The sequence below is a fragment of the Seriola dumerili genome, unplaced genomic scaffold, assembly GCF_002260705.1.
Source record: "Seriola dumerili isolate Sdu_G_001 unplaced genomic scaffold, Sdu_1.0 BDQW01000068.1, whole genome shotgun sequence".
Lineage (NCBI taxonomy): Eukaryota > Metazoa > Chordata > Actinopteri > Carangiformes > Carangidae > Seriola > Seriola dumerili.
Window position 1 is genome coordinate 11,929,278 of NW_019174323.1, and position 24,643 is coordinate 11,953,920.

Sequence of the window (24,643 nt, forward strand, 5' to 3'; positions counted from 1 at the left end):
ATGGTAGCTTGTGTGTTTGTTTGTGTGTGTGTGTGTGGTGTGTGTGCAGGCACCCTTGAGCATGTGTGTGTGTGTGTGGGAGCGATGGAGTGGAGGGAGGGAGAGGGACATGCATTTGTGCACAGTAAATGAACAAACACTCATCGCTGTATTGCTTGTGTCATCAGTACAGGAAGGCTCTTGGAGTAGAAATACAGCGGAGAGAGCTAATCCCAGTATCCAGAGGACGAGTGCATGGCATTTCCAATACAACCCAAACCCCATAAACTCTTAATGCTGTGTTAGGCGCCACAGGGGAGGAGAAGGGGAGGGCGATGAGGATTTGGCAGCAACATGCTAGTGCCAAGACATATGTGGCATGCTGATAGCAGTAGAGAGGTGCAGCTCACACTCTGAAGAAGCTTAGGAGGGGTGCTGATACACATCCATCACTTCCATGGTTTTGGGATACTAGCTAAAGGCACTCTGGAATTGGATAATTGAACGCAGTTCAAATCAAAGATTAAGAATGTGAATTATTTTTGTAGCAGCGGCGCTGATGTTAGATTCTGGTGAAGAGGCATCAGTGATCTGTTCAATGGCCCGAAGTGTCCAATTGGGATTGTGAACAAAGCGATATTTTTGGTGGTTATTTTTAGGAAATGTAAGTGAAAAAGTTGGATTGGTGCTCATTGCCATCTGTGCCAGAGAATAAGAGAGATACAAGAGAGAGTTTCGAGTTATTCATGGTGACACCCCTGTGTGTGTGTGTGTGTGTGTGTGTGTGTGTGTGTGTGCGCGCGCATGTTAGCGAGACAGAGAGGGAGAGAAAATAGAGAGAAAAATCCTTGTGTCACAGTATCTTAGCAACTGCCTCCATCTCCTTGGAGACAAGAACTGACATCATTTCCTGTCTGCGAGAACTCACTTTTGGTTTGTACACAGTGTGTTTGTGCGTACGACTGCGAGGGCATGTGCGTGTGTGTGTCTGTTTGTTTGTGTGCTGGCGTGTGTCCATGTTCATATGCAGATGTGGGCCTGCAGTAAGTGCACCGATGCAGATAGGATGTATTCTAGTGTTTCAGTCAGGGTGCGTTCAAGAATGTCACTCCATTTGAAGTCAACAAAAAGAGAAACAAAAGTCATTTTCTGTGATAAGAATTATACTGGCACTGATTTCTACTTAAAAAGGTTTAATTGTTTACCCTATAACTATTATTTTTGAAATTGGGATTTTAAATGGAGCTGTGAAATTGTAACATCAAGACCAAAACTAATAGGATTTTCAGATCCAAATGTTTGTTTTTTTCCTCTAAACAATTTGAATGCTATTTTCTTGTAGCTTAAAGTTAAATCCATAAACATAATTTGTACCCTGTAATAGAGCTAGTTTTTCTGTTTGTACCAATGTGAAATGTTTGTATGTTTTTATTTTCCATCCATTTGTACTTTGACAGCCAAGACTGTGTCTGCATCATCAAGTTTGTTAGTATCTAGAGTCTTCTGCGTGTAGGCCTACCAAGCAGCCTGTGAGAGAAAGCCATCTTCAACTGCCATCTTGTGGGCAAAGGAGTGAAGTGCAGTTAGAGATAAATTCTCTCTCACTTTATTCTTAATTCACTGTTATGTTGTATATATATATTTTTTAGCTTAAATAAACATCAAATATTTCATTATGTCACACTCCACAAACATTAGAAATCCAATAATGACGATCATTTATTTCTAGTGTTTTAAATGGGGAAGTGAAATCATGTCACCAGCACCTTTGACTACTCAAGCTTAATCAGAAAGGTTTGAACTTGCCAATGGAAATAAGATATAAAATCATCAATTCAGAATAATATTTTACAGTCAATGCATTCTACAGAATTAGCTTCTTCTTCCCAGATTTAGCCAGCACTCTAGAGTAATTATGGAAAACATTAACCTCCAAACTGCACTCAACATGTTATAATATGATTTTCCCCATCTTCCCATTTTTGTTTTTTGTTTGTTTGTTTTTTCATTTTACAATCTTTGTGACTAATGGGCTAGCTCATGGGATAGCTTCTAATTTAGCATGCAGATATGACGGTGTAATCAAACTGTGTATTTCCCAAAAACTATTTCTCAAAGATACCAGAGACTTGATGATGTTGAAAATGCTTTTGAAAATGCTTTTGAAAATGTTCAATGTGCCCCAGTGGCTCACCTGGTAGAGCATATACCATTAAGGCTTAGTCCTAATCACAGCGGTCCAGGTTCGAGTCCAACTTGTTACCCTTTACTGTATATCATCCCCTTTGTCTCTCCCTGACTTTCCTGGCTCTCTTTCACTGTGGCAAAAAATACCCCAAAAACTAGTTAACAAAAACCCTTCTTATCCTGAAACAACATGATGCCTAGAACCATGTAAAGTTGAGTGTCCTTTCATCAGGTGTGCCACTATAACATGTCAGCTTCATAGCACTTGCCTCCAAAAGTGTTCACTGACATTTAAAAAAACATCCACTTTCACATGGACACAAAGCCGGCTGCAAATGCATTTGAAGGTAATGATTTTGTTTTGCAGATGCATTGAGCGGGAACTACCAAGAACAGCAAGAGATTAATGACACTTTAATGTGCACATGTGCAATCTTCTGTTTACCAACTTCAGAAGCATAAAAGACTCTAAACTTTACCCTACAACCCGAAGGATAAAAAGGACTTTAAGACCAGTTCCAGGAAGATTGGCTCTACTGGGATTACAATGAACTCCATACAGTCACAAGTTTGATGTCACAGAAAGTATATTCTAGTGACCATGGCTCATAAAAGCCAAAGGGTACACTAATCTCATTCTAATCTCACAAGGTATGTCAGGACATTTTAGTATTGTGACAGTATAGATGCTGAAGATGAAAATGACAAATGACAAAAAAGTGGCCAAGAAAGGTTGTGGTGTAAAAAATATGGGTCAGTACATGAAAGAACGCAGAGCTTTTACTTCTACCAGATGATTATTATTCCAGGCTCATATGAATCAACACAGTCAGCAACACAAAGAGTCAGACCATCATACAGATCAGCATACGATTTACAAGACATCACAGGGGAATCAGTGTCCAGCACTGTGCCAAGATGATGCTTCAGCAGAATGTGCTCACTTCAGCAAAGCATTCTTATTCAAGCTCACAACTTCATCATTAAAGTTCCCTCAATCAAACGGAAGAGCTGAGGGAAAGTTAAAGCAGCAAAGTCACTCCTGTAAAAAAAAAACAAAGGCAGGCATCTACAACACACACGTTGCCCTGCACAGCCTGTTCTGTAGCCAAGACAGACATCCTCTACAAAAACACCGGCAAATAGCATATATACAGTGCATTAGGGACATAGATGACTTGATATATAAATTTTTGTAGTTCTGTGAATACACAATAATACAATATGCACTATGTTAGGATCATGTGCAAATAAAGAAGAAATTTTAGTCATGCTAGCGATGTGGCCTTTGGAGAGCAATGTGGGTACATCAGTTCATCAATTTTGTCCAGACTTAAATATCTCAATAACTACGAGATGATTTAACACAAAATTTTGTAGACAAATTCATGGTTCCCAGAGGATGAATCTGTCTGACCTTGGTGATCCCTTGACTTATCATCTAGCGCCACCATTAAGTTCACATTTGTGCTTTTGATTGAAATGCTATGCCTGTTAGATCAATTATCATGAAATGTGGTACAGATATATAGATATACACTCCCAAGTAGCCCCATTATCAGGTTCAAATTTGAATATGTCAAGTTTTTTTTTTTTTTATTAGCAATTACCGGCCAAAAATAATGACAATTACATCAGCCTCTGCTGTGTTTAGTGCTAATTATTAGTGTTAATTATTATTAGTGTTAGCATGCTAACATGCTTCACTATGATGGTAAATATGCCTGTTAATCATCAGCATGTTAACATCATGCCATTGTGGATATGTTAGCATGCTGGTGTTAGCATTAAGCTCAAAGCATCATTTTGCTCAAGTCTAGCCTCGCAGAGCTGCTAACCCTCTGAAACGCTGAAAGAATGTAATATCCATGGACAGCAGCTTTTTCTGTCCATCACCACATTTGCAGGACACTGTCACTTTGAGACTCACACAGCTGTAAGCATGTAATGAGCAAGAGTCAGATGAATGATAACTAGATCAATGTAACTGCAGGGCCTTACACTCTGCAGCACTCATGTTCTTAGTTTCCTGTTGTGCAAAACTAGAGGATAAGCACACAATGCCTTCAGTAAGAACCACTCACCATGAAATGAGCCCACATCACAAAGAGCAAAGTGTATATGCATGAGATTGCTTTATTCTGCATTGTACAAGGAACATCATTATAAGCTTATATATTATTTGAAAATTTTAAGTACACAGTATTGTCATATTTTAACAACAGAGGACACATGGTTAACCAACCATCATGAAAACGAAAGAAAGAAATAAATAATGAGCAATCACATTCATGTGCATGCATCAAAACCACAGCTCAAACTGAGGGCAGTTAAAGAGTGTTTAGGCAAGCATTATGTGAAAGTCTGTTGCGTTCTCTTTATTCCAACAGCGGGCCTCTTGACTTCTCAGATCTTTTTTTAAATGCTGATATTCCGACTCAATTTTTTGGTATTTTTGCAAATGGTCCAGCTCTAAGACCCAGCTGCAAAAAAGGAACAAAACAAGTGTCAAACTCTATGATAAATGTATAGTAAACACAAGGATAGTAAATATGCATTGGGAGATGAGGATGTTGGGTACATAATTTCCGAACAAAATGATCAAGAAAATATGAAAATCAATAAATGTATAAAACACCATATAAAAACGATGCATAACTTGTGCAATTACCTCTTCACGGACCTTCTTCCATGCCATTTTATTACGAGCACAACGGAAAAGTCCCATGTCTTTGTAAAAGAGACAGTCTACCTGAAAGGTGACTAAAGGGTTCCGGTCTCTGGTGTTTGGCAAAGTGTAGTTTGGGTCAAAAGTGTGATGCATCGCCACCAGGATCACTTTCTGGCTTCCTAAATCTGTGGCACAGACAGACAACACAGATCATACTTTGCAGCTAAAAGACAAAATATAAATGTAACATTTTCTCTTGTGTTTGGGTATCTGCACGTTTACCTGGGATTTTGGACAAAGCTGCATCTAAGGCTGCGTTGATGTCAGACTCAAAACGACTGACAATGGGACAGAAGACAATAGTCGCTTCTCTCTCCTCAGGTGAGTTCACTGTCTTTGCACCTTTTTTGGTGAGTTTTTTAAGAAATTTCTGGTGAGCCTCCAATGTATTTCCGGCAACATACGAGTAAATTTTTGCCATTTTTCCTGAAAAAGAAAAAAAAAGAAAAGTCAAATTTTAGTTTTCCCTCACCATAACTTTCTGTTGAGGGTCTTGGAGATCCTGAACCCTCTTCAACAACTCAAACTGCACACTAAAAATAATTCTATCAGCTTGATACTTTTGAAAATATCTTATAATAAACAGTGATGTCATGTTTGTGATGGGAGGGGTTGTCACATGTTCCATCTGTGTAACTGCTCCCCCCGAATCACAAACCTAGATGTTAATCTGTTAATCATGTTTTAGAAAGGTTTGCTCCTAACAGGTCAAGGGGAGGTTTATGCCTCTCTGGGATCTAATTTCCCAAGATATATTGTTGGTCACTACGCAAGATACTGTAATCTGCATTTCCTTGTCTCTGAAGAACTTTTTTAGCAAAGAGAAGGAAGGATGATATGTTTGATCATACAGAATCCATATAACATACAACCTGAGTCCTAGTTTGGCTTAATGGTCAAATTTGCATTTTGGTACCTTTATCTAATATGTAAACCCAGTTTGTTGCAAAGGAGAGGATTAGTACTTCAATACTTATATTTGAAGGAAAAAATTTAGTTTGCAATTATTATCATTATTTTTCCACATCATACAACATTGGCCTCGGGGAGACCAACAACAATGAAAAGGGAACGCCTGTGGTAACTCACAGGGGTTCACTTTTATAGGTGACGTCATCTACACCTCTTCCAATTAGGTTTTTTAAAGGTTTGAAAGGTTTTCAAAATGTTTTGGAATAATTAAACCTTGTTTGAAGCAATTTGTTCAGGACGTCATTTGTAGCTTTGCCAGCAGACAGCACATCATACAACGATTTATAAGAGACATGGCAGTAAATCATTTCATTTAGAAAACTTAGAAACTTACTCTTCGAGTCGATTTATAGTCGAATTGTTTCGTCCGACACCAATCCAAACGATACACGAAATGCAATGTTTACGCCTTGAAAGCTTTCACTTTCACTTGAGTACATTGGCGGAACCAGCCAAATGTCGCCCGTTTGGTGCATTGCCATAATATGACCAGCAGAGGTCAGTATTGCGATGTGTATTGGGCACTCACAAGCCTTAAAAGGATGGCCAACACGGCTACCCCCATAAATTTCACAGTTGAAGAATGACATTAGTGGAAACTACTTTCAAACCCATGTACTATTCATAAATTAAAGATTTATGATGAATCACATTTTTGGTGTCACTTGTCTCTGTGGCCTACACACAGAAGAGAGGAGAATCTGAATTCACAGACTGCATGTATTAAAGCTACAAAGGATAAAGGAGTCCAAGTGAAAGCTGCTCAGGATTTTTCTGTGCTGGAGGTTTTGGTTTGTTTTGATTGTTACAGGATCTACAAAGTCTGTCTTCTTTTCACTGTCAATGCAGCTGATAGGCTACTAAACGTACAGATCCACTGTTGCCTGCTTAAAAATGTTCTTCACACTGTTAGCGTCTGGACTACTGGATTATCTGACGCTACATTTATATCCTAACACTGTGTCAACTGACACACTGACTGAAGGAACACTGCGATTGCATGTTTGTCACCAGACAAAACACTTCAGTGTGTGTGTGTGTATTGTTTCATAAAAGGGGTGTGAAGTGAAGCAGTGGGAGTGTTTTCTCATCCTGGATCATCTGTATCTGCACCCAGTGTCAGATCAAGAGGCGAGACAAGCTGACAACCCCCCCCCCCCCCCCTCCTGATGTTTCACCTACCTCAGACAAATGAGCAGTGCAGCTGATAGAGTGGTCAGTGGGCAAACTATGGCCTTTATCCAGTAATCTGCAAAAGGAAACCAACAGCACAAAGGAAAAACAGTGTATATTGCCAGACACATTTATTTTGTTTCCCCTAAAAGTTAGATCCTGATACATGAAAAATCTGCTCTTGTATCAGCTACTTTTAACTCCTCTCACACAATTTCTTTTCTTTATAAAATGACAGTGTAAAATAAAAAAAACGGTATGGAATTAAATTGTTCCACGTTGCTCTTCTGTCATAGTTGGTCTAAAACGGTCTCTCGCCTCCGTAATAAAAAAAAACCAAGACATATGCTCTGTAAATTAAACTAAGGATAAACTGATTTCAGGTACCAGTATCCTTGATAGTGGCACTGCAAAAACAAGCCGCACACTCAGCACAGGCGATTATAACATTTAATCACTGAGCCCTATCGCCGAGCTTTGCAGGCTTCTCGCCCCAAGGTTTGATTTACCCGCCCTCTTCCTGAGGAAAAATCTCATTCACTAGACGAATTGCTGAGCGGGCCTCTCCGACCGGCCCCTATAAATCATTCTTTAATCAGAGGCCTCTGAGATTGGGCGCAGACACCCGCGGGAGCAACACTGTGACACCTCAACTCCTCCCCATGCGTATATCTGCAGTCCTGGGAGTTTTTATCCTCTTCTGTTTCCACCTCAGGCTTGTCTGCATTTGTATCAGTCATCAGGAAACTAAGAGAGATGACTTACCCTGCACACTTTGCTCACACCAACACCACCTCTGCTAAGAGGAGAGAGATGCCAGGCACAAGATTACTGGTTTCAGGCTGCGAGGAGATACACCCCCTCAGGGCTGGCGAGCAAAGTGGGCAACTGCTCCAGGACCTCAGGACTCCTGTGTCTCTAAAAGCTCCATCCTAACAGTGTGTTAGCCGCTCATGCTGCAGTTTCCAAAATGGGAAATGGAAAAATATGAACTAAATTGCAAATACAGGCAGATGGCTGGCAACTCTGGTCAGAGTTTTTCCTCGTTATCTCCAAACTCCAGTCAGTCAACAAAATATGTTACATAACAGGAAAGACGTGTTCCTGAAACAAAACCTTCATCAAAGCAAAAAAATCAACTCAAAAGTATCAACACATCAAAGTTTAGTCTTAAAGGTGCAATGTATAAGATCTGGCCAGAATTTTAGTTTAAAATGTTCAAAAAATGAACTATAACACTATCAATAGCATGTGAAGGAGCCACCATGGTGATGTCATGACTAAGACCTCCATCTAATGTATTTCAGAGATATCTACTGGAATGAGCATGCTAACCAACAAGCTGCGTCCCAGGCCGTGTTGTTATACCCCTTTATGACACTAGATTCTAGTCCAGTCCTCCCCAGTGATGGACCAGCACCTGCCTTTTCTTCTGTCTGGCCTCATCAACCACATTACAGTAACACCTCGGAGTATTATCCCTGCACAGAACAGATATTGTCTATACTGTGATCTTTTGCACATCCTGCTAGGTCAACACTTAAGCACAGTTTTTTTCAGTTTTATTTTTTTTTTAATATGTGTATCTATGTATATTTATCTTTTTGACTGTTGCAGTATGTTAACTTTTTATTATTTCTTGTTAATGTTCATTGTTTACTGCACCAAACCCCAAGCCAAATATCTTGTAAGTAAAAAACTACCTATCAATAAACCTTATTTTCTGATTCTGCCTTTGTGATGATGTCATCATCCCTTCATCATGCTGCTCTAGCCTGACACCCATGTGTCATGCAGTATGCCTTCATATTTTTTTTATAGGTAAATAAAAACATACTGTTTGTACTACAAGTACTCATAATTTGTTTTAGTGCTATCAACTATGCTATCTATCAATAATAAATGCATGTACAAAAAATAAATGATAAGGAACATGGGAAAACAACATGATTAACTAGACAGCAGCGAAGAGGTGAAATGCTGCCCCCTATGGAGATGGAGCAAGTAGCACAATCTTACACATTACACCTTTAAATGTGGAAACAGCAGTTGAAAGACAAAACTGTTCTTGTGCTTTCAATCATATCAAATGATCTTCATCAGCAATAGGAATTTGCCCAGTTGTGGCATTATGGATATTTAATTTTCTGTTCTGGGGGGGGGGGGGGGGTTCTCACAAAGTTTAAGCAGTGAGTGATGTTGATTTTAAGCAGTGGTTCAAGTAAAACTCAACTGGCAGTTAGCTAGACATGGACAAACCATTAAATAAAAACAAATGTTAAGTTAGTTATCAAAAAAGGTAACCTCAGGTCACTTCAACAGAAAGGAGGAAACTAGTGCTGATTTGCGCAAGAGGATGAAAACGGCTGTAACGCTGCAGCTTCCTCTGAATGGAGGGCTGCAGTGCCGCTGGTTAGGGTCATGAAAGTATTAAATGGTGGATGTGTTTCTTATCCGTTTTGTGCCGTTGGTGTAACTACTATTGCTTCATCCTTCACACATATAGACATATTGAAATTATATACTGAATCTCATCTGGCTGGGAAGAAGAAAAAAAATCATATATGGGGATGCATCATTCAACTTGCAAAAAATAGTCTCGCGCCTCCATGTTTATATGCAGCAGATATAAAGTGTGCCAAAAAAAGACACCTGCATGCTGAGAAGTGAGTAAGGTCAGACGAGTGAGAGGAGAGAACTGGACACTTTTTTTCCTTTTTTTTTTTTTTAAATGCAAAGATGCTCTGACGTCACCGTGTTGAAGTATTTCTCTGTCGCTCAGTCGGTTTGGAGCCGACAGTCCGCTCAAGTTGCCAGAGAGCGCGCGCACCCCTCTGCTCCTCACCCGTGCGTGATGACCATGGAGGCGTCCAGGAGTTTTAAAGGAGGACGTCGTTGCCAAACTCAGTGCGCGGCGAGGGACGCCTTTTCAGTTCCCGAACTGAGGAGATGGGACACGGAGGGATTGTGTTAATATGCTGCGTGATCAAGTGATGGAAGTGCTGACCACCAACTGAAGTTTTTTTTTTTTTTCCTGCTTTGGAGTCGGTGAGCAGTTCACAGCCACTTAAGCGTCTAAAACAAACCAGAAAGGACGGATCGCAGAATCAATTAGAAAACCATGCACTGTTCATATCCATGGAGAGATGGCATGCGTGCTCCTCTTCAGTCGGCTTCTCCCCTTCTCTCACAGGCTCACAAGAACATCAATTTGCTTACTATCCCTTCTCCTTTCATATTTGTGCTACTGTGCACTATTCCCTGCCGATACCATCATGCACAAATCAGGTGATCCGACGCCGAGCTGCCAACGCGTCCTGGCCGATGGAGCCAAAAGGCGCCTTCAGAAATCCCTCTCCTGCGTTTTGCCGCTGGACGAGAGGGCGAGCAGTGTTGAGGCATCTCGGCTGAAAAGCGACCAAAAATCCTCTTTGACTCTCCACATCGTCAGGAATGACACGCCCAGCCCCCCGATCGGTAGTTTAAAGTTTGGGAATAAAAAGTTACCAAATGCCATCATAGTTGGTGTGAAAAAAGGAGGGACGAGAGCTGTGCTGGAGTTCATCAGAATCCATCCTGATGTGCGAGCGGCTGGCACCGAGACACACTTCTTCGACAGGAACTATGATAGAGGCCTGGAGTGGTACAGGTAAGAGCATATCTCACCTGCACAGGTGCGTGTCCATCTGTGCCTGTAATCGAATATATAAACGGAACCTGCAAATGACAACACGATTACAGTTCATTCACGTTTTATGGCAAGAAATCAGAGACTGCGATTGTTGGTGTGATACATTATGCAAGTTTCTACACTGTGGACACTGAAAATGAATTATAGTGACTGTTGATCACTTCTGTTTGTGGGGTCAGTACTTAGTTGCCTATATTGCTTAAAGTGTAGCATTTTCACTCAGCTGGGGGCCCGCAAAGACTCATGGGAGTCTCTGGACATAGGATCAGATCATTAATCTAACATGCACGTATCTGATTGCAAACGAATGGTGAGGAAGGATGTATAAGATGGGCAGTCAGTACACTGTGTGAATATTCTTGCTTTGCAATCTAAAAGATTATATTTGCCGAACATAAATGTCTAATTCAATTCCAATTTCTAGAATTGGAATTTAAAGGGAATTCAGGTAAGTTGTGGCTGATCAAATGTACTTAATGTAGGCCTAGTTTTTTTTCCTAAGATTTCTTTTCTGTGCAAGTCTATCTATTCTTGGAGGAGTTACCCAATATTTTGCAATGTAGAAAATGATGTGCCTCCTGCCAGCCAGTGTAAGTTCCTCTGAGATTTAAAATCACTCATGTAAAATCAGCTTGTTGCTGTTAAAAATACGGCCTTGCACTGTCCTTGTCCCCCTTCCTCTCCAGGGTGCCTCTCTGTGTACAGTACACTGTGTTTTGAGAATGGTAAACATGCTCGATGTGTTTTCCAGTCTCTTGATTCATTTCATGTTCTTATTGCAAGAAACTTTGGAGGCCTGATTTCTGTTTACACCCGCAGAACAGGGGCTGTTTTTTTTTTTTAGATGTACTGTGGAGCAATTCATCAGATTTCTCATAAAAATCCAACCTCTGGAGGCACACAGTGTAAACTGCAGTGTGCAGGCCCGCTGTAGCTGCCAGGCCTCTGAGCTATTGTCTTGTTCTTGTTTGTAATAGTTTTACTAATATCTCTAAATGAACATTAAAGTGGGTGATTTATTGATTTAAAAATTCTAAATGAATGCACCATTAACAAAGTGCTTCCCCATCAAATTGCTTTGTTTGACAGATCATCAAGTATCTACCTATATACTCCATACATGAAGCAGCCACATCATTTAAAACTCCTTAATTACAGATGTAAAGCAGATGTGTGTTGTGGTTAAGTTATGAAATACTGTGCACATATGCACACAAAGAGACAACCATGCACAACACATTCACATAGACTTCCAAATACATTTTATGTTAATGATTGGCTGCCATGTACCCTGCAGGAGGTATATGTATTAGGAGTATTATAAAATAATTATAAGACTGAACGTATCTCCACTAATTGGCACTATTCAGGACAGTTAGAGGCTGAAGCCCTTTCATCTCAGAAATGTCTTGGAGGTGTGAACCCTCCCCCATCACCGTAACTTGACTGGCAGCTGTCAAAGCTGTCGAGGAAAGGTCAAATGCCAACTCACTTACTTTTGAGGATTGCTTTCAAAATAAAGAGTTGCCTCTCTGAAACTATCTCGTAAACACTCATCAATGAAGGCCAAAGTATTGTTTGGAGTAGTCATAGTCTCATTGTCAGCATGCCATTGAGTGTGCTGCTGTTTTGTCTCATGCAAACAAAAGAATAAAGAAAACAGTAGTGATAAAGATCCCTGAGGTTCACTCCCTGAGTGTGGATGCATCAGATGGTGACTGGACTGGCGAGACCAAATGAGAAATGCAATAAATTGGCACAAGTCTGTGCAATACTAAAGGCTGCAGTGCAGAGCCAGGTCGGCCAGGGAGCAACGCTCCTGTGGAAAACAAATAAACATTTCATATTATTTCACAGGCTGTTTGCGGCACAACAAAACCTTTCAGCAAAGTAAGCACCAAAAATTCATCTGAGCTTCATTTTCCAGCTGTTTCAATCAACTTTAGACTATGGTAGAATGTAATTTAATCCTATGCGAGTAGGACTGTAACATACTTGAAATGGTGCCTCCTAGTGGTAGTTTCAATACAACCTGGGGACACAGAAATCAATTGGTTGAAAGCAGCAGATATAATGCACCAGTCAAATTTCAAAAAACACACAAGGGCTTTAATTTACAGATAGACCTGCAACAATTAGTCGATTAATCGATTATTAAAATAGTCGCCAAAATTGATCAGAAACTATTTCAATCATCAAGTAACCATTTAAGTCTTTTTAATTACAAAATACAAATCCATTCTCTAGTTTGTTTCTCAAATGTAAAAAAAAAAAAAAAAAAAAAAATCAATTTTCTTTGTCTTGACATTTACATGAATATTTTTAGATGCTGGACAGACAAAATAAAACATGACATAAAACAATAACATAGACAATGAATCATGACATCACTGTCAGATGTAGGAAATTGTGATGGGCATTTTAAACAGTTTTCTGGTCTTGTATTGACAAATGATGAAGCGACCAATAGACAAAATGTCTGACTGATTAATGATGAAAATAATCTTTAGCTACAGCCCTATTTACAGGCTCTTGTTAAAGTCTGTCCTTGATCTTTGATGGTTTCCAATCAAACTATTACTGTGGGAAGGCGTACCTCTTCACATAATTTCTTTCAAAGACCACAATGGCCTAGTTAGAAGACCCAGAAGTCAGTCTGCTATATGTGTTCTGTTTGCATTCATGGTGATTTATTGCTCTTGAACCATGCAGGGCTGATGCACAAGAGAGCTGTCTGCAAGACAGGTCTCCAGTGACAATAAACTACTATGACTTTGCTTCTGTGCTCCTATTAGCATTTACATGGAGAAAGTGGGTTCACAGTCAAACTGGAGCTACTCAGTTTGTGAGGTTTTATATCTTTGCAAATCACTTGTGTAATCCTGCCCTAAATAGACATCTAAAATACACTTTTTACCATTTGACAGAGTGAATACAAGGACAATATGTCCTTTGTATCCAAGTCTTTTACCCTTCACGGTATTTAAGCAATTCAAAACAGCTAGAAAATATGAAGACAGAAACTCTTAAGATAAAGTCAGTGTGAATGAGAAATCTTTATGTTATTGGAACTTTTACTTTGTGTTTTCATCTTTCATTCAGAGGTTTAATGCCAAGGACTCTTGAAAGCCAAATCACAATGGAGAAGACACCAAGCTACTTTGTGACAAAAGAAACACCACACCGGATCTCCACCATGTCCCGCAATACCAAACTCATTGTGGTGGTGAGAGACCCCGTCACTCGGGCAATATCAGATTACACACAGACTTTATCCAAAACTCCCGACCTGCCAAGCTTCCAGGAGCTGGCCTTTAGAAACCAGTGCCTGGGCATTGTGGACACGTCCTGGAACGCCATTCGGATCGGCCTCTACGCTCTGCACCTCGAAAACTGGCTACGTTACTTCCCTCTGGCTCAGATCCACTTTGTGAGCGGAGAGCGTCTCATCACTGACCCAGCGGGAGAGTTGGCTCGGGTGCAAGACTTCCTCGGGTTAAAGCGCATCGTCACAGACAAACACTTCTATTTCAACCGCACCAAAGGCTTCCCTTGCCTTAAGAAGCCGGAGAGCAGCGGCTCGCCTCGCTGCCTGGGCAAGTCCAAGGGCAGAACTCATGTGCAGATAGACAGAGATGCTATTGAGCAATTGCGAGACTTCTATAGACCTTACAATGTCAAGTTTTATGAAATGGTGGGCCATGATTTTAAGTGGGAGTAAAGGTATGAGACATATTTTTGAAAGATTTATGTATTCTCTGAATCTTCTTTTAAAATAATTTGCCTACAGTAATATGAAGGCGGAGGGGAACTCTGAGCAGCCTTCAGACAATTTGTGTGAAATGTCAAAAACAGTATTATTCTTTCAAGTGACACTAATGAACAGAGCAAAATCTATTCTATGACATTGCTTTTGCACTTGTAATGATCAGTTACCAGCCAGCATCAGTATCCTGTTTGTTGCTAGATATAGCCATTATTTCAGCTTCAGGATCACATGATTTCAGTTCCTGTAACCGTATATTATTGCCCACTGGATTCCCCATTTCCTGACTGGTTTATAAAAATAGAGGAAATTCCAGGGAATGGGATTAGTTCCTCTTAAAACCTGCTTCACTAATCAAGGCAGGGTTTGAAAGCAAGACCTTGGAAAATGTCAGTGAAGTCTTCAGGGAGAGCAGAATTAAGCTGCTGCACTGTGGTGGTAAATCCGAAATGTAAAGCCATAGCACAAGTGTGAACCACCTAATGTTGCTAACTGTTGGTCTCATCAGTTTCTATATAGAGTGAGAGATTTTTTATTTTTCATTTTTTCCCAGCATGAATCATATAAGTTCATCCATGCTGTAACATTCAGCACTTCACTTTGTAGTCTGTGCTTTGTTTGCAAAAAAAAACATGTTTATATTTTTGTTACAAAAAGTATTTAATCACTGCCTTACCCACACTGCTTGTCCATGTACATCATTAAATGAAACAGATGCACAAATACATTTATCAAATGATTGATTCTGTCTCATCTGAAGCCTTGACCTTGATAACATGCATTTCACAAAAGTGTTAATCACTTTTTAAATCCCCTCCTACTCCCGGCTTTTGCTTGACTTATATAAAACAACACACCAAATCAAACAATGCTCCTTTAAACTAAAAGTTGACATTGTGATTGAAATTCAAACTAATCACAAAAACAGCTGAATCAGTATTTTTTGCATCTAATTAGTAAAATTGTGGTTAGACAGCGTTTACATCTGTCTCCCATGTTGCCAGCGAAAACATATCCTTGTTGGTTTGTTGCATTCTGTGAGGTTGTCCGTGTGCCTCTGTTGTAGGTGGGTGAGTGGGTGTAGCTGTGAGGAATTTCAATCACTTTTCAAAAGACAAAGCAAGGAACACCTAGTCGTGGCAGGTTATCAAATAGATTCTAGGACTGCATGTCACATGATTGCAGTGAAAAGTTTGGATTTGGCTGCATGGTACGAATACTAAAGCCCGACTGTCTGAGCTTCAGCCAGACTCATACACTACTGCAAAAACAAAAAGGAAAACACTTTTGTGATTCATGAACGGGGACATTACAGTGGGCTCTATGAGTTGAAGCAGTGTGAATTGAGTCATTGTGTTCTCAGAATTCCATGTTACACAATATATTATGGGTAATTTTTTAGATTATGATTTAAATTCATGCCTTAAATTATTTAACTGTATATGGGGTACAAATAACTATATACTAGTGTTGGTAAATATTTTGGTAACTACAAGGGAAGAAGACAATGGGTTGGGAAATAAAGAGGCAATGATTGTGTTTAAGAAGGACTTTATCTCATGGTTATGGCTTAAAGTAATATTATTACTGGGTAACAAGGCAAGAACAATGAAGGAATGATGAGTGTTGAAATGTTAAAATTAAATTGCCCTACAATTTATTTCAAAATTATGATGTATTTACAAAATCAAGTACTTTGAGAAATTAACATGTAACTTATTTTAAAAATGGAGTAACCTACTTATTATCAAGACAGTCCCTTGACAGCTATAATTACATAATTGGTGTTTTTATTCATGATTTATTTTAATGATGATGAACAGCGGAATAGTAATGCAGTTTTGGATCTGTCTGACAATCAAAGCACAAACAGGTTTATTGGAAGATAAAGTGGGGTGCTGTTCATTCAAATTCAGCAAATGACACTAGGATACTATTAGGATTACAACTGTGGACCAAAGACTAAAAATATATTATAGGGCTAGTCCGTGGTATCAGGATACTGTACCCTATACTTGTTCAATATGTACTGAGGAATTGAAAGTACTTAGTATAGTTTAATACTAGGTCCCATCCAAACAAAAATGTATTATCCCTATTCCCTGTTCTTCTGCCCTACTCCTGCAACAGTAAATATGTAATTGGAACATCTATGTACAAAAAAAATTTACACTGTAACTTGTGATGCTGTGATATAAAGTGTCACCCACTTTCTTTGCAGTCCTAAAATAAAATCGTTGCTCATCACAAACGTCTGCAAGCAAGAATTAAATCAATATCAACAAATGTAGATCCTACAGGAGTAAGCAGACATATGGAGAGAGTATAGAGACATCTAGGGTTCAGTGCAGGGCGGCTCACAAACAGAACAGCAGAGACTTGCTCAGCATTTTAATGTGTATCTTTCAAAATCACAAGTAATAGACGTTGGAACATTGAACTGTGAGAATCGGTGTTCTTATCTAATAATACTCATTAATAATGATTTTGCTCCCAGTGAAATGTAGGACACATTGCTCCTCTCTGTTATCTACATACCTCAGAAGTCTAGTACTTTTATCTGTTTGAATACTACTTCATCTGAGGTTCTCTTGAAATTTACATGTAACACAGTATCCTTTGAAGATTTCTTGGTGTTAGACAGAGCAATACAGAAAGTTGAGCTTATGAAACCTAAATCCCGTTCGTATTTTTACTCTGCTGTATGTTCAGCCTCTCAGTCTCCTCAGCTTCCCCCTCCTCTGCAAATGGCTACAGTGCATTGTTAAGAGAGGAATCATAAAAGATGCTCCACTCTGTTTGACCCTCTCTCAGCCCAGACGTCTGCCTTTTTCTCACATTCTGTCCTCACAGCTTTTCATTAACTCACCATCTCTCTCTCTCTCTCTCTCTCTCTCTCCCCGTCCTCACATTCATTAAACTCATACGACCTCCAGGTGGGGGCGTGGGCCGTGTGGCTCCTACACCTACCCGGTGCCCTTCTTGTCATCATGCCCGCCAGCAGCTCATTTCTGTGGCTTGCTGAGCACAACACAGGTGAGCGTCTATCCAGTAGTCACAGTGAGCAGCAGCTCTCTGTATGGTACACATGGGTCCTAATTAGGCCTGAGGGCTGGAGAGGAGCAATCCCCTAGAACAAGCATCAGCCAGAGTCTGATTAGACTCTGCAAGTCAACGGCTCTCCAGAGATTGCTTGCAGGTCAAATCTCTCCCTCTCTCTTTCTCACCCTCTCGCACGCACACACACACACACGCACACACACACACAGAGAGCTTTCTCTTCAAATATGAATCCCCTCAGGAGCCAGCCCATGCAAATCATGAAATCCTTTGCATTTCGGAGCACCATGACGTGACCTATTTGCACTCAAGCTAATGAGGTGCTTGGTAAGCTTAATGAGTATTTGTTAAAGCTAACGTGTGAATATTGTGTTGATTAATATTTTCTCTTGTTGTTATGAAATGTTGTGACTAAATGATTCATTTCAAGCAACTCCCAACACAAGGTTAAGTTTTAATGTGTGGATTATATTTTTAATTAAAGGATTTTCGTATATAGTACAATTTACATGTGTCATCCCTGTGGAGCTTCTAGGTAATTATTAAATGCTCAAAATACCTGAAGGGACGAATTAATACTTTAAGAGTACTGTTGATAAGGACTAGTTGTTGCCGAGACTAATAATAAGACTTCAAGGACATGAGCAGAGACATATTGTTCTTTTTATCTTTCACACTCCATGGAGAGTTTTGGAAAGAGGCTTAGAGCGTTCTTGATAGTAATTTTTGAACATTGTGATCTGATATTGATTAATGCTTAAAGCAGCATATTTTTTTTTTTTTTTTTTTTAATATTACTGGAGGGTTGAAAATCAAAACAGCAAAAGGTCTACTTTTCTCTAAAGCACCAAAAAACAAGACTAAATAAAAGTCAAGTGCAGAGGCAGAGGACAGACTTTAAGTGTTTAAATGTCACAGTGATGCTCCTCATGCAGATAATGTAGTTCATCTACAGAATCCCTGTTGGTTAATGTAGCTTCAAACATTCACTCCTTTGGATTTTTAATGAGCGTACAAGTAAGATGGAGGCAGCGGCAAAGGATTATTTCAAAAAGGAATTCTCCACTGAAACGTTAATATTGCAGTTAGTATTAGATATAATTGTTAACAATGCCCTAACTATTATAAATGCAAGCCTACAGGAAAATGCATTTTACATGCTCGCTCCATTTAAGCAGCGCTAAATTAAAATAGTACACATTCACACAGCCCTCATCCTTTGCTCGAGATGCTCACATGAGATAGAATGAGGTTCCCTGATATCCGAGCGAGACAGCAGCTGACACTGCAGAGGCAGGGATTCAGCAGTGTACCTCCTTCAGTCCTAATGCCTCAGAATAGTTTAACTTCTGCAGCCGACAGGATGTCCCAGTGGTCGAAATAACCAGTGACTTAGGAGCCAAATTAAAATGAAGTGCTGACAACTGTGGCACAGTCTCAAGTACATAATGATATATGTTCTACAACTATTTGCAGACTAGTGTTAGAAGTGAGTCTGGAGGGATGACACTTAATAAGCATGTGCATGTGATGTGCTCTATTAGGCTGATGGAGGAAACCAGCAAAGTGAAGAGGAAGAAGTGATGTGTAATAGACGTAAGTTTAGAGTGAAATGTAATTTTAAACGTAGGCAATATTCTTGTCTTTATTTTTTTTTTTTTGACAAAATGATGTTATCAACGACGGCCTGTCTAAAAGCAACTAACATTTTTTTGTGTTCGTGTTCCGATCTTTGCATCTATTTTACACATCAACAGCCACCAGCCCACCCCTTTTTAACTTGTCTCCAGCAGAGTGAGAGGAAGATGGCAAAGATGTGAGATTTTGTTGGACGCGTGCCCTCTCAAGATTTAGATCTGTGAAATTCTGCAAAGTCCTCCAAATTAGAAACAGTTGTTCAGTGCCATCTCCTTGTTGTTGTATCTGTTTGTCAGACGAGCCGAGAGCCTGTTTTCTGTGGAGCAGCCTAAGTGAGGTAGAAAGCTGATTAGATTGGAGGAGTAGTCAGACCTCAGCATCTCTCTCACCAGGAGATGTGTTCTAATTAGAGTGTGTGCCTCATGTCTCACTGAGGAGAATAACAAGCCTCATCCCAAGGCTGCCTCCAGATGAACCTCACATCCGCTGCAAACCAAAACGCATCTGATGCATCAGCAACCCCTGGACTCCAGACCACACCTGAGTCGACATGCAGTGCATTAGGATTTTGAGGGGGGTTTACATCGTGTGGTAGCGCTCTCTGAGCAGGAAGCCTTGCAAAGCTGGAGCAACAATGAGGGAAGCCAGGTAGACTGGCTCTGCATGCAGATTTTAATGTCCAAACAGTTCTTTCAGGTAATGAACACATTCCCAAACCCCAATCATTAGCAAATGGGAAATTATATCAGCGGGGCGACTATTTCAATGGTGCATTTTCACCACTGAGAAGGGTGTCTTTTTTTCAACATATGGAGCAGTCTAAAAGGAGGGACAACCCAGATGACATTTAGTAGGGGTGGGGGGTGGGGGGGTGGGGGCTGTGATTATGGGATTCACGCAGCCAAGATGATCCTGCATAAGCCTGCTCCAATATGTGAAGCTATTTTAAATCACACATCAGTCTTGGGTTGTTGTGCAAATGCCTCCACACAAATTACAGATACAAAATAAGGGTAAAACCAATTGACACTGTGGGAAAATGTGAGAGCAGGCAGAAAAATTTGATGCTACATGCTACTCAACTCTGGTGAGAAAGACTCAATCTACTTTCAGTTTTTGAGTTTTTGGGTCTTAAAACAATTTCTGATCAATAAATAATGATACTATATTTGATCTAGTGTTCACCAATAAATCAAATAACTACACATATTAGAAAAACATTTGATATCAATAGACCCACAGTTGAAAGAAAAATGCCTGTTCACTCACATATTGAGCTTCATTGACTATTGACTTACCTATAAATCAATCTCAGTTTAAACTATTATCAAGGCAGCACAGCGCTTTCCTCCACATACATTTACATAGTACTCGATCAGACAATAAATTCTTTGTTGTGTCCATAAACATCAGTGCACACATGCACGCACGCACACACACACACACACACACACGGTGGAGGATGGTCCAACCTCCCCGGGCGGCTTGTCTCAGATTGGATGTCAGATGCTGGAGACAGCTGCACTCATCACAGCTTTTTATGAATACATTACCTTTTATGTTCATCCAAGCACTAATTTATCTTCCTCAGAAAATCAAACAGGACAGACATTCACCAGTCCTCTAGAAAATTAGAACTTTCAGAAATTGTGCTCGTGTCTAAGACAAATATCTGCAGCCAAAATAACCGCAAATCATTCAGCTGGGTGGTAATTCAAACCTCGTCTTTGACGGATTGCGTGTGCGGATGTGTGTGTGTATTTGTGCTGTCTGTTTGTGCCCGCATGTATTTTCTTCTTTTTTTTTTGAGCTGAGATGGCTTATGAAATATCAAAGTGTGTTATTTGCCTCCACGAAACTCCACAACATCAAAGACTTTCCCCCTCTCCCACAAGAACCCAGGAACCTCGAGTTTTTTACTCGTGCAGCCTTGCCTGCCTTCCATCTCAGCATTGCTCAAAAGGCAAAAGCCTCTAATGATACAAGATACAAGATGGAGAGACTGCTGCCAACAAAACATGGGGAGAAAAAAAAAAAAAAAAAAAAAACAGATCAACAACTAAACAGACACATTTTGGGTGATGATTGACATCCCTGCATCTTTTTATTATTCCTGTGAAGTTCGTCCAGACACACTGATGCCAGAAACTGTGGCCTCACACTTTGGCTGATGCAGCAATCTGGTGATATGCGCCTCTCTGCCTGCCAACCACCTGGCTGGAAGAAGCATAATCAAGCTCTCAGTCAATCATTCCTCACACAGCCAATAGTGTAGGAAGAGTGTCAGAGGAAGCGTGGCAGACATGCGCTGGCTGTATGTCCAACTTTGACACTTCACACCTTGCTCTCTAGCATCCTGATGATGTATTGGCAAGTTCTGAGGATTCCAGCAACCCACTACTGTGCATTATGTAGGAGACATGAATGTGCAGCATGTGGGAGAAATATGGCTTCTGGGTCTCAAACATTTAACAGGTTAAGGTTTTAATAAGTGTATCCCCTGCCATCTTAAGCAGAAAGAGCAGTCGACTAAAATGTCAGTGAATTAATTCATCAGAGCGGTTTGAGGAAAATTACACTAAAACCATCTTACAAATAAAGCTGCAAGTTGATACTGTGCTGGTAGAGGAATGATGGAAATTGCATCCTGTATGACTGTTCTATTGCATAAAAAAGGCTTTTGTGATCACAAATGACTCCTGAAAAGGTACTATGAGGACTAATCCTGACAGTTCACGGGAGTCATCTCTGGTCCGCTAACAACAGCACAGTCTCCTTGGGTGTTAAAGTTGTTTTCAAGGCACCACTCACTGCTCAGGGTTATGTAATTCAGCCATGGACGTCCCACATGACACGTTATGTATATTGCATTGCCTAAAAAGCAGCTCTCTCTCTCTCCGCCTGCACTCAAGGCTCGCTAGATTTTTCATCTCCAATTAAAAAGGGAACTAAAGCACTGCATCACTGGACTCAAGAGAAGAGAAATAACTGACATGCTCGCTCCTGAAACAACTGAATAATTGAATTTGTTTGCCATCCAGCGGGGGGGGCTCGCATTGAGAATACATTTAGTCATGTGTAGTTTGCTGCTTAGTGTGATGCTAAAAATTACATTTTAAGATGATAAAATGAATAGGCGTGACTTGAAATAACAAGAGAGATCTGGTGTTTTTGTAGTAATTTTCTCCAACTCTGACAGTGACCAAAAAAAAAAAAAAAAAATTGTGGTCTAGAATAATGCTATTTTTTCTTATGAGCCATTTTTTCCTTTTTATTGCTATTGTAAATAGAAAACGCATCTTGACTGTAATTAACTAGAAATGCAAAATACTCTGATTTGGGGAAGTTCAACAGATTTTTCTAATTTCTGTTATTAGGAATTTTATTGCTGCTTTTTGAAACCAAATGAGGTTGTTTAAATTAATACTTATAAACTGTGCAGTACGTTACATCTTGTTCCATCACTACACTCTCTTTCTCGCTCACACACAGACATATTGACAACGGACCCTTCTCTCGATTGGCTGACAGCAACGCATTCCTGTGTATTTGCATATAAAGCGGGGAAGTGAGAACCGATCACAAGTGGTCAATCGAGACGCATGTGGAGTCGCATGTTGAGGCCAGGTGTGAACTGACGAATTTATAGCTGACCACTTGGGACCGGATCACAGAGACGGATGTTAATACCGGGTCTGAACAGGGCCTACTTTACAGTTGCCTCCTGAAATTTCCTCAGTAAGATTTAGCATAATGATGACTGGCAGCACTTCAAAGCTAGCCCATGGCCCTGTTCAGATCAGGGCCCTATTCCATCAAAGCAGATAAAGGAAAATCTGGCTTATTTTGTTAAGTCTCGCTAATATAAGACAGAGTTCTGTTCCATCACTGTGGCCTATAGGATTCCCTGCTCAGTAACCATGGTAACTGATACTGCTGAACAGTCATGCTTAACTTAGCTGTGTCAATGAATTTCCAACGGACAGAAACAGAATCCCAAAAGACAGCTCCATCAGGTTTTTTTTTCATGTCCATGTTCAGAAACTAGGGTCAACCCCCCCCCCTCAAAGAATAGCTTGATACTTTTTTCCTCAGCTAGATAAAAAGGTTTTTCTCTATGTGTAGGCTGTATGTTTATGTTTCTGCATTGTCATATTAATAATGTAAGCTATCAATCATATTTATGTATTATATAATAAATAACTATCTTAAGCTTCAGCCCCAAATCTAAGTGAATGGATGGAATATTAGCATGATCAATCTGTATAATATAGGCTAACATAGACTATTATAAAGGCTACAGTTGGCAAAATACAATTTAACATTTATTGCCTTTATCCTGATAGCCACAGTAAGCGAGGACATGACATGAGGGAAGGGCCACGGGTCAGACTTGAACCCGTGCCATTGAGGTTATGAGTAAACTTTGATGATATGCGTTCTGCCAGGTGAGCTACCAGACGGCTGTGTTACTGACTTTACCTCTCACAGGTAAATCTCACAGCACACAGAGCTCATCAGTTAGTGCTCACTGATAAACTCCAGTCCACCTGTAGTTGTAACTAGTTTGGTTTTACTTGGCATTACTTTATTCACATATTATACAGGCCGGGTGGTAACCCTAATCAGCAGGGGGTTGCTCTGCTGCTGAGAAGAAGACAGCTCTAGTTTTCCCTTCTTTCTGTGACATCATCATCTTTTTGACAATCGACTGTTCTGGGGTGCTTGTATAGTTAGTGTGCGCGCATCATGCAGCTTGTTCAAGGCTGGTTTGAGTTAACGTTGATGAGGCTCGGCTAAACAGTGTTAATGGAACGGCTTGAGCCTAAAGTGAAAGTTGGCGTTAATTCTAAGTGGGCTTTTTCAAGTAAGCGCAGATTTCCTTTGAGACGTTGATGGAATACCCCTCTGGTATTAACATGCGTCTTCAGTGGTCCGATCCCAAGCGGTCAGCTATAAATTCGTCAGTTCACACCTGGCTTTAACATGCGCCTCCACATGCGCCTCGATTGACCACTTGTGATCGGAACTCACTTCCCCATTTTCTATGCAAATAAACACGTATATGCTGTTGTTTTTGGACATGTTGTGGAATGAGATAGCGGGGGACGTAGAGGTGGAGCAAAGTAATGCGCTGCTTACAGGTTTTATAATGAAATAAAGGTTTATCCATTAGAAATAGTAAAATATTGTCCATTCATTATGAAACTGTGACGAAACAAATTAGACTGGCTTCATACGTGTCTGAACAGATACGCACTCCTACTTTAATCAATCCAGCTGTCTACACGGGCTCACATTTTACTCACACTATACACCAACAAACGACCAAAAAGCCAAGGTAGCTTGTTTAACTTCACTGTCATTGTGAGCTTTAACTCCCATGCATCAACCTTAAGCCAAACATAGCCCTTACAGTTAACCATAAAACACCTCACATAAAATG

At 40.1% G+C, this 24,643-nt stretch overlaps 1 protein-coding gene across 1 annotated transcript; it reads left to right on the forward strand.

The window, feature by feature from the left end:
• The first annotated feature begins 10,188 nt into the window (after positions 1-10,188).
• Positions 10,189-14,814, forward strand: LOC111220268 (heparan sulfate glucosamine 3-O-sulfotransferase 2-like). The gene is made up of 2 exons (XM_022743295.1): positions 10,189-10,691; positions 13,836-14,814. The coding sequence occupies exons 1-2, from the start codon at positions 10,189-10,191 to the stop codon at positions 14,452-14,454; spliced, it is 1,122 nt and encodes a 373-aa protein (XP_022599016.1). The 3' UTR covers positions 14,455-14,814.
• Positions 14,815-24,643: the final 9,829 nt, after the last annotated feature.